Source organism: Balaenoptera musculus, chromosome 17, assembly GCF_009873245.2.
Source record: "Balaenoptera musculus isolate JJ_BM4_2016_0621 chromosome 17, mBalMus1.pri.v3, whole genome shotgun sequence".
NCBI classification, from domain to species: domain Eukaryota; kingdom Metazoa; phylum Chordata; class Mammalia; order Artiodactyla; family Balaenopteridae; genus Balaenoptera; species Balaenoptera musculus.
Window position 1 is genome coordinate 71,370,102 of NC_045801.1, and position 11,261 is coordinate 71,381,362.

The 11,261-nt window shown below is 41.5% G+C and overlaps 1 protein-coding gene and 1 long non-coding RNA gene across 3 annotated transcripts in view; one reads left to right on the top strand and one right to left on the bottom strand.

Annotated features, from left to right (window-relative positions):
• The window catches only part of YTHDF3 (YTH N6-methyladenosine RNA binding protein 3), a 33,366-nt gene extending 26,873 nt beyond the window's left edge, over positions 1-6,493 (bottom strand). Inside the window, exons 1-3 of one of the 2 annotated variants that reach the window (XM_036830983.1) lie at positions 6,216-6,493; positions 5,675-5,699; positions 2,241-2,386 (exon numbers count right to left, since the gene is read on the bottom strand). In XM_036830983.1, the coding sequence (XP_036686878.1) occupies positions 2,241-2,298 (58 nt within the window). In that variant the 5' untranslated portion in view covers positions 2,299-2,386; positions 5,675-5,699; positions 6,216-6,493. The remainder of the gene's footprint in view (positions 1-2,240; positions 2,387-5,674; positions 5,700-6,215) is intronic. The other variant, XM_036830984.1, reaches the window with a different exon arrangement.
• Positions 6,494-6,709: 216 nt separating this feature from the next.
• Positions 6,710-11,261, top strand: part of LOC118883836 — a 33,952-nt gene continuing 29,400 nt past the window's right edge. The window contains exons 1-2 of the long non-coding RNA XR_005017097.1: positions 6,710-7,249; positions 10,341-10,491. This is a non-coding gene — a long non-coding RNA (uncharacterized LOC118883836). The remainder of the gene's footprint in view (positions 7,250-10,340; positions 10,492-11,261) is intronic.

The following is an 11,261-nucleotide window of genomic DNA, read 5'->3' on the forward strand; positions in this document are numbered from 1 at the left end:
TAATATTTTCAGTATTTTTCAAATCAAATCGGAAACTTATCCTGGGTTCTTTGTTCTTTTCATTTAAAAACCCCCTTTAGGATTAACTTAATTTTGGATACAAATATTTATGTGCCACCAAAAACTTACAAATCTTGTATATATAAGCCCAAGATTACATAAATACAAAGTATATATACACTTCTCATTACTAAAAACATAACGTAAATATCCCAATTTCAACACTGTGGTAAGCAGTTAAATTAAAATGTTGGAAGGGTTTGCTAATGCTGTATTTGAATCTAAAATAACCACTTTAAGCAGTGTTGTTGACAAGATAGATTTCTGAATGTTCTCTACCTTTGTTAAATCACTTTACTACTCAGTCCAATAAAGGTAAATAAATAACCTTGTTTGGTAACCGACGTTAAAATAAATATCTTAAATGTCTCCAGTTAAAGAAAGTGGCTAAAATTCACTTGAAGCAATATCACAATAAATAAATATTATCATAAAAAAATCTAAATAAAAAGGGCCTTTACTCTAAACAAAAAACAATGAAGACTTTCACAAGAAAGTATAAATAAAACTAAGACACTAAAGATAACCATGATTACTCTTGCAACATATGAGAAAACCAGTCAGAGTGATTTATAATGCCATATTTGTTCAGAGATCACTTCCATAAATGCTCTATATAAAGCTGTTGTTCTGGACACTGTCTCAGTGCTTTTGAGCACAGACTCAAGGTAAAAAGATCCTGGGTTTGAATCCCAAGTCCAACACGGAGAAGCTGGGTGATCTCTAGTTAGTAACTTAGCCTGTCTAACTCTGACTACTTCTCTATTCAAGGAGGTTATTAATAGTACCTACCTCATCTCATCTGAGTATTCAATGACAGTATTTAATAATCTTGGATATTATTATCACATAAAATATTACAAGATCCAAACAGGACTAAAAATTACTTTAGGACCACATAAACAAGCTTATGACTAATCGACTAATCTCTTGGAAACAAAATAAAGCCCCTCAATACCTGAAGATTTATTGCTTAAAAATACAGCATTTTTAAATACAATACTTAAATATAAAATATTATAAATTAAGGTTAGGAGCAATGGATTTACGTTGTGTGTTCTTCTATAATATCATAACATCTTTATTTTCCCTAATTATTCCAATGAGTTCAGAGACCTAAATGAAATATACAAGTTGACAGAGTCATGGGAGCAAAGACAGGTAAAACCCCTTAGTTCTTTGCCACCCCCTGAGTAGCAATGATCGCTCAAAAAAATACTACTCTGTGAAGCCTTCAAAGTACACCTCTCATGATTCTACACTGCCCCTCAGAGACTACAAGAGAAACCTCAAGGTCACCGTGATCCTGGCTCCACTGAGGTGGCTTAACTGCATTTGATAAGGAATGCATCAATGCCAGAGTTGAGCTAAATGTGCTCCCCAGAATTTAAATATGCAACAGCCACTAGAAACAAAATTAAAGCGGAGGGTACCTTAGGTTATATCAGGTGGGCTAATCATTTCAGCCCAAGAGATTCTAACATATCTGTTCTCCTTTACCACTCCTCTATTCAAAAATAGTTATGCCTGGTCTATTACCTCCTGAAAAAGAATTCTTCACTACGCGCCTGGACTGGTACATATTTGTCACTGTTACATACGTATTTGACCGTATCTGAAACAGCTACCCATTTCAAAATTACAACTATTATCTCTTGTATTCATTAGATTACCAGAAATTTAGTCCACACTGCTAAAACAGTAAAAAAGTACCTCCTTAAAATTTATCCAAATATATATTATACTGCTCTTCTTACTCATCTTCTCTGTTCTATCTTTTCTTCTAATTCTAAGAGGCTGAGACTAAGAAAATATTCTCATACACTAAGTAAATACAGTCTATAGTCATTTATAATGATGCATTAAAATGTCTAAGTCCTAAAAGATTATTCAAGGACTATGTCAATCTAAGGAAAAAATGTTTTATTTTGTTTTAAGTATTTCACGCATACTGATAAGCAATTTGCATCAAATTAGAATCTGAATAAGAAGCTAGCCCTAGAGTTTCAGAAGCATACCTTTCTTAAAGAAATTCAATTGTCTTAAAGACTTCAGGTTTTGAACATTACTTAATGACAATCTAATGTCTTGGAGACTGAAAGCCATTAAATAGTAATGAAATCCAAGCTAGTCCCATAGTCTGTACAAGTTCTTCAGGGAAAAAAGAACAGATGACTTACATGATTCTTCGCCTGTTTCCTCTGCTCTATGAAGCAGAGTCAAATCAAGATAGAACATGGGCCTTAGGAGCCAGGTGATTCTTTGCTCTGGTCCTGACTACATCAAGTTAGGAAAGTCAACAGATCTGTGCATCATGTTTTCCCACCTACAAAAACAGCGACAATACCATATACCCTCTATCTCCTTATAGGAATGTTTTGAGGATTAATAAAATGAGGCCTAAAATAACAGTAAAGTGCTTTGCAGTCATTTCCCGAGGGGTTAGGGGTAGGGTGGGGAGAGGATACAAAAGATATTGCCAAAATGCAAGGCATTTTCCACGACTTTTCTGAAACACTAAAAGATAGCCAAATTCAGCCTAATTCTTTTAAATTGCAGTACCAAACAATGACTATGTCCCTCTGTTGGGAGGGGCAGGTGAGGAGAGGAGGGAAAAGATAAATTCCTTTCCATATATTTGCCTATTTATGAACTTAAGGACTAGGAGGAAGCAGGGGCTCTGACACTTTTATCTGTGGTGCCTGCAGGGAAAGGAATGCTACACTTTTATTCCAGCAAGCAAACATTCCACTTGTTAAATAAATAAAAGTGATATGAAGTCAGTTTTAAATTATGGGCCAACAGGTACATAACTATCCTTAAATTTCTACTGTCCTTCAGTACTACCCTGGCCAAGGATAAAAGAGTTCTAATATTTAACATAGGGACAATCTATTAAAAAGAATTCAAACTTATAAACAAGTAAACCTAGAAGTATTACTTATACTACAAAAGCATTTTTGCCTTACAAAGAGATTGATATAGAATTCCTTTTAAATTTTTGCTCCTTTAGTGCATTTAAGGACATACAGAAAAATACTTAGTAGAAAATCAAAGACACTGAAGCCAGGTGTTGGGCTAATGCTGTCAACTGAAGACTATTAAGAAAGGAAATACACAGTCCCTGAAATCATATTAAGTCAACTAAAAAGGATTATGCTTTCAGAATTCTGATAATTCCTCAGGGACATGCATTTTTCATAAGGTTGATAAGTTCTGAATTCAAGTTTAATACTCATATTCTTAGAACACTGGGACTGTAGTTCAAGAAAAATAACTTTGCTTTCTGCTTCATAAAAGTAAACAGAAAAATTATAAAACAATTTTACTAGCTTGAAAACCAAGTCAACTAAGGCAGAGTAGTTTTTCTTAAACACACATATAGCTACCTGTATCAGTTCACTGGAGCTGCTGCCTTTTCCTTGTAATTCTCAGAGGCATAAAAATACAAGTAATGTGTATGTGTATTAGTACACTTGTAGTATCTACCAATTTAAAGCAGCTTAAATGATTACCAATACTTTTAGGCCAACAGAATTTCTCCCTCCTGTCAGGTCTTAGGCAATAGTCTTCCTGCACCTTAACAATAAATACATGAGGTGAGGCAGCAATTATCATGGCTACTAGAGCAATGGACTATTTTAACTACAACAACCCTGGTAGCATACAATAGGATTTATGGCTAGAATTGTTACTTATATTTTACAGAGAGAGGGAAATTCTGACCAAAGGTGCAATGTGTTCAAGCTCACTTGGCAAGTCAGCAGTATGAGAACACAGGTCTCCTAGGAATCCTAGTCCATTGTTCTATCCATGGATGAAATTATGAACTGAAGAGTAAGGGGGAAAGTAAGAAAAATTTCTTGGAATAAACAACTATCCAAATAAATACCTTGTATGTGTGTCTAAATACATCTAACAGAGGTGATACAAATGGATTAAAAAAATTTTACAAACCAATAAATATTTATTTGTAGTTGATACACAATTTTGTTTATAGAAAATTTATCTCTCTGATATCAAAGCTGTCATGAGGATATACCTAAGTGAAATAACTGTCATAAATCAAACTTACAGTAATACAGTAATGGCTTACAATGCTGTAGATGCTATTTTGTTTTGTCAAACAAGTTAAGTACTTCATAGAACTTGCACTTACCTTAAAGCAGGTAACACAAAACACTTAGCATTTCAAATAGCCTTGCAAAGTGCCACCTCCCCACAGATCTAGGATAAAATAATTTATGCTAGGCAATAATGACCAGATTGCACATATATATACTTCCTAATGGGCAGACTAACAAAAAAAGAAATTAATGGATCATTCTTTTTAGATTTACAAATAAATTGTTTAAAACTCACTTAAAATAAATCAACAATATCAAATTCTGAGCTTTGTGCTTACACCACAGAAGATAATTCTAATATTAAAATTAAATTCTAAAATTTAAAATTGTTGTTTATATACATCTTTAATCAAAATAAAGCAATGAATTTGTTACTTAATACAGTGCCATATAACTAGTATGTAAAAATTCTCAAAAAAATTGTACTACAACTCAAAAGAAAATTAAGCTGTGCATACAGAACCCATTCCTTTCAAATGTGCAATAGCTAATAAAAACCCTAAAAACATAAGGATCACCAATAAAAGACATTAAACTTCACATCTAAAAGGCTACTGTAGCTCTTGTTTTGTAGGTAATACTTCACCACAGAAATAAGAAACAGGAAGCATAATTCTATTTAGTCTAATTTCAAGCCCCATTACAAAATGTAATAAATACATAGTTCACTGTAATGTTATTTAATTGGCACCGTCCCAAGAAAGCAGTTATTGTTCTGCCCTTACTAATGTCACATGATTAATGTCAAGTTTCAGTCAGCTGACTGTATGGTTCCATATTAATAAACACAAACCACACTAATTTTTTTAAAATGCTTGACTTCCAGCAGTACTTTTTTTTTTCTTTTAGCTAAAGAGTAAATCATAGAATCCTGGCAGGAACCTCACAAATTATTTCCTTCCCAGTCCTTTCTAAAGTACCATATTGAGTCAAACCTTGCAAGACTACAGAGCAAGATGACATGCTCTGTTCCGTTTTCATCTCTAACTGGCTACTGCCTCAATGTGACCGACTTCAACAGAACCAGTGACTAACGGTACACTTTCCGCTACTGGGACACACAATTCTATGTGGGCTGCGCGTTCCCACGTAAACCAGACAGGAAGAAAATGTCCACTTATCTACACACATTGGGAGAATCTGTGGCAGAAGTCACATAATACAGGCTGTAAAATTAAAGAAATGTCACTACATTCATAACAATACCTCCTTAAGTGAAATACAAGCTAATAAAAACTGTTTCTCGCATCACTTTGGTTTCTGTAAAAGTGGCTTCTAAGCAAGGACCTACCAAACTTTCGGACAGCATTTGGCTGCCTTAGCCGAGACGAACTGTTTCTCTAATCCTAAAACAAAAACAAAAAATCCTAAAAACAAAAACAAAACAAAACAAAAACAAAATATCAAAACCAAAAAGGCCTCCACATAGTTTAAAAGTAACATCAAACCAACAATGAGAAATAAAGGTAAAAAATATCCGAACTCACCTTTATTTCCTTGCCCTTTAGGTCTCTGTGTAGCAAGATGAAAGATGTGGTAATAAGGAAAAATTTAAAAAAAAAAAAAGAAAGAAAAAAAAAAGGAAGAGAGGAAAAGCGTGTTAATCAGAGACGTTATCCGAGACAAGTTATTTTAAACAATCCGCGTAGGAGTGAAACCCACCACATCCTCCATCGCCACCGACCGCCCACCCGTGCCGGGGCTTCGCCCTCCGACCCGCCACTCGGAAGCCGTCTCCCAGCGCTCGCCCGGGGTCAGCCCCACTTCTGCCGCCCTCAGGACGCGTCCGAAGGCCCCGGATCGCAGTCCTGCCTCCACCCTCCGCGGCCCTCGCGGCCGCCCGCCTGGACCGCAGGCTCCGCGGCCCGGGCGCACGCCCCGGCTCGGGCGGCGGGACCGCAGCCAGTCGTGCCCGGGGCACCGTTACGGGCCCGGCGGCGGCGGCGACGGGGAGGAGCCGGAGCCCCACGCGAGGGTGGAGCTCCGGGGCTCGGGCCTTCGCCGAGCCTGCGGCCTCTGCTCCCTCACCTGATCCACGCTAGTGGCTGACATTCTTCACCGCAACCCGAGAGCTGCTGCTGCTACCGCCGCCGCCGCCGCCTGGGCCTCTCCCCGTGCACTCACAGCAGTTGGCTGCCGCCCTCGGCCGAGAGACTCTTCCAGCCGCCGCCGCCGCTCGCTAAGAAGCCAGAAAGAGGACCTCGCGCTCGGGAGTCGGTGGAAGGGGCCCGTCTCTTCCGCTTGCACGCTCTCCTCCCCTCTCGCTCTCCGCTTCTCGGGTCCACAATGGCGGACAGGCTCCCTAGTCTCACTTCCGCTCTGAGCCTCCCTGACCTTCCGCTCTCCACTCTGACGTCCGCGCTCACCTCGCTCTTCCTCCCCCACCCTCCCGCCACAGGCCTTAGCTCCGCCTCCGCGCCCTCACGTGATCTGAGACGGGCCTGAGCGGCTGACCCCTCGGCGCATGCGCCGCGTACGCAACGCGCCTGTGCGGCTGCGAGCGCCAGCTTTCCGGGGCGATTCGGTGCCTGTCTTCTGTGCCGCTCGGAGGTCGCTGGGCGTGCGTCGGGCGGCGGCGAGCCGGGCCGGAGCCGGAGTCCGTTTCATTCTGGGCGGGAAGTGGGCGTGGGCGGCAGGCGGGGGCTGCCCGGAATTGTAGAGCCCAGCCGGCGGCGCCCTCCCAGCGGCGGAGTGAACGTTGGTGGGTAGGAACGCCGCGGCGGCAGCCGCGCCCGCCCCTAGGTGATCGAGCCGCGGCGGCCAGGCCTCCACCGCGGCCGCCCGAGGCCGTCCAAGGCCACGTGGGCGGCGGGATGAGTCGGCGGCCCTCGGGACGGAGTTGCTGGGCGAACCGCGAGCCAGCACGTGCAGCGAAAGTGGCTGGGTTGCGGCTCTGGGCGCCGACACTTAAAAGCACATAGGAGGTGCCCCGGCAAGTGTTCGTTCTCTCCAAACCTCAGGAGCATGGTAGGAATAACTCACATTAACCGTCACCTCTGAAGTCAGACTTTACCCTCCCCTGACGTTGATTTTGATGAATGAATAAAGTTACCTTGGGAAAGGTAAGCACAGTTGCAGGATGGTTTTTCAGTCCTGAAAGGACAGACGTTTAAAGGTTCAAGAGAAACTGGTAAAGTTACTTTTCTGCAAATTGGCAAAACCAAAGGAGCTGATTTGCAACATTTTGAATGGTTGGTTGAAACAACGTCTTTGCAATAAAGGCAAAGGTTTCTTAGACTCTATGTAAAGAAATAACTTAAATGGCCAAATCCTTACTTACTTAAAAGCCATCGGATAAGTGATAGTTTATAAAATATAAAATTGCTAAGTTATAGGATTGACTTTGTGTTTAACAATGCAACAATATTTTAGAAGCAATGAATAGTAGAAGTGAATCTTATCTCGAGAGTCCGGCATTTCATATACATCACCAAGAGGCATTTTGCAGGTCTGCTTAGCTCCCCAGGCGCTCCCGTTTTTCAAGTCCCAAGTGGGACTCTGCCTGATTCTCAGCTCAGGCTGAATGCTTTTGCAATTCCCCAGGACCCCCCTGCTCCACCCTACCCCACCCTTCCAATTGCTGCTCTTAATCTCTCCAGTCTGTCCATCCTCACTCCTTACAGACCTTAGCCTGAAAGAGTTTGCTACTACAGTACCTGTTATGAGTGGGGAAACAAACGGAGGGTGTACAAGAGGAAGCATGTGAAATCTCACAGGCTTTGTCTTCCAATCTTAATTATCTTAGTTAAAAAGCATGGCTTTGGGATCCAAACCAATCTGAGTTTGAATTACAGCTGGGCTAGATACATTAGTTGTATAACCTTGGGAAAGTCACTGAACCTTTCTAAGCCTTAGTTTCCCCACGAGTAAAATAAGGTCAGATATGGATAATTCCTGGCAGAGCTTAAGCCCTCAAGAAGCAGTGGCTATACAGGGCTAGTTTCTGGTTCCTTTGCTAAAGAATTCCCAGAATGGTGGTAATAGCTTACATTTATTCATCACTACATGTCAGGCGCTGTAATAATCATTAAAATCCTCAGTGCATCGTTGGGCATTAAGTGCTGTTAACAAAAACTGACACACAATGAGGTTAAGAAAAGTGCCTGAAATAACACAGCTGATCACTGTGAGAGCCAGGATTTGAACACAGGCAGTTTGGCTCCAGAGCTTGTACTGTAGCCACCATATAATGCTGCCTAATGACATGTTCTGGTGAGTTTCTGTTCTCTTTCTGTCCCCCAGCAAACTCCTTCCTTCCATATTATCCTAACTAGCCTGGAGGTCTGAAGTTGCAGAATGCAGCACTACCTACCATGAGATGTGGCCCAGTTAATATTAAATATGTTTTAAGTACTTGTGGGAACTACCTCAGATCCTCCGCACTGCCTCCAGAAGTGTGCAAACTCTAGCTGTAGAGTCTAGATGCCACAGGCATCTCAGCCTCCTAGTGAACACCGCTCTGATCACAGCTTGGAAAGGAGAGGGCAGGCTGGATTTCAGCCCCCTTTCACCCCTCAGCCACCTTGCTGCCTTTATCCAGTGAGCTTCCACTCTGTACAGCGGTAATCGTGGGCCCTGCACTTCTGCATGACACTTTGTATCCGTTCCAGTTAGGTTCAGCTGCAGGTGATAGCAAGTCCAAGATAACGGGAACTTAAGACAGGTCAGTTTTTCTTTCATACAGAAGAGGTTTGGAGGGGCTTCCCTGGTGGCGCAGTGGTTGAGAATCCGCCTGCCAATGCAGGGAACATGGATTCGATCCCTGGTCTGGGAAGATCCCACATGCCACGGAGCAGCTAAGCTCGTGTGCCACAACTACTGAGCCTGCGCTCTAGAGCCCATGAGCCACAACTACTGAGCCCGCGTGCCGCAACTACCGAAGCCCGCACGCCTATAGCCCGTGCTCCACAACAAGAGAAGCCACTGCAATGAGAAGCACGCACACCGCAACCGAGAGTAGCCCCCGCTCGCCGCAACTAGGGAAAGCCTGCGTGCAGCAACGAAGACCCAACGCAGCCAAAAATAAATAAATTTTTTTTAAAAAAGTGGTCTGGAGGTAGTCCAGGGCTTGGGCTGCTGTCACAGAGTCAGGTATTGGGCTCCTTATAGCCTGTTTCGCCACCATCCTCATGATAACACTTCCACCTGGGGTCCAAGATGACTGTTCAACTTTCAGCCATCATAGTCATTCCTTCCAGCAGAAAGCAAGGTGAAGAAAGGCCCCTTTCTCCCCTTTAAGGACATTTTGTAGCAATTGCATTTCCCACTTCTGCCTGTCTCCTAACTAGGACACAGTCTTATGAAAATACCTACTTAAGGAAACTTGGAGGATATATTTTGATGTATTCTGGTTGGCCGTGTGCTCAGTTAAAAATCAGAAAGTTTACTACTGAGGAAGAAGGTGACGGTGGATAGTGAGAGACAAATTATAATAAACTGTGTGCATAGTAATTACCCAGATTCACTTCCTTACCTAGTAGCATTTAAACTTATCTTTGAATTTTTGCCAATATTTAAGACAAAATTTCTAAGGCTTTTTGTTATCACTAAGTAACATAGTATAAGTGAACCAAGCATGGAAGATTCAATGTGAGGGTTGATTGATGCATTTTTAGAAGGAAGGAATCTTTAAATATCATGCTTAAGGTAAGACTAATAGCTGAGCAGAGCAGTGAATAAACCCCGCCTCCCACCAAAAAGAAAAGTAAACCTGCTTTGAAAGAGAAAGGTCAACAACTGTTTTTCATTCTTGTGTATGCTACAGAGAAATTTACAATGACAGGAAGAAACAGAAAACATCACGTAGCCCTAAGGTTTCCGTAAACCGGTGTTTTGCAGAGCGTTTCCCTAGTAACAGCATCTCTGGGGAACTTAATACAAATGCAAATTCTGGGGACCCACTGTATTTACCAAATCAGAAACTGGGTGGGGAACTTCTTTATTTTGAAATAATTGTAGATTAACAGAAATGTTGCAAAGATAGTACAGAGAATTCCTTTGTATCCTTCACCCAGCTTTCCCTAATGTTCACATATTACTTAACCAGGTATATTTATCAAAACTAGGAAATTGACATTGTTACAGTACTATTACCTACAGACTGTCCGAATTTCCAGTTTTTTCACTAACGTTCTTTTTCTTTGTCTCCCCCAGTTTTTGAGTTTCTTCGTCTTGTCTCGTGGTCTTGACACTTTTGAAGAGCACTGGGCAGATATGTTTAGAACGAACCTCAAATTGAGTCTTTCTGATGTTTCCTTCCTCACAAGTAGGTGGGGCTCGTGGATTTAGGGGAACAATACCAAAGGTGAGATGCCTTTCTTATCACATCATAACAGGCGGCATGTGACATCAATATGACTTACCACCGATCATGTTAATCTTGGTCATTTGGTTAAAGTGATGTCTGCTAGGTTTTCCATGGCAAAATTCCTATTTTCCACTTTCCATACTATAGTCTTGGGAGGTGAGTCGGGAAATCCAGCCCACATGCAAGGAGAAGGGAATTAAAGCTCCACCTCCTGGAGTATTTAGAATTCTTGTGCAGAGAAAGTTTGTCCTTTCTTCCATATTTATTTATATCACTATGGACTCATGGATATTTGTCCTTTGGGTTATAATCCAGTACTGTCATAATTTATTTAGTTGCTCAGATTGTTCCAAGCTTTGGCCACTGGGAGATCAGATTGATTTTTGCCATACCCCTGTTCTTTTTTTTTTTTTTTTCCCCAAGCACTTCACTTTGGAGCACCACAGCTATTTGATTCATTCTAATATTTACTACAGGGAAATTTACAATGACAAGGAAAAGGCAACAGAAAACATCAAGTAGCTGTAAGGTCTCCCTAAAACATCTCAAAGTATGGTCCTGGGATAACAGCATCATTGCTACCCGGGAGTTTGTTAGAAATGCAAATTCTCCAGGGCTCCACCCCATAGTTACAAAATCAGAAACTCTGGGCTTGGGTCCCAACAAGCTATATTTTATCAAGCTCAACAGGTGATTCTGAGGCACACTAAAGTTTTAGAACCACTGCACCTAAGCTTCCCCAAAGATCCAGGTCAAAAACCTACCCA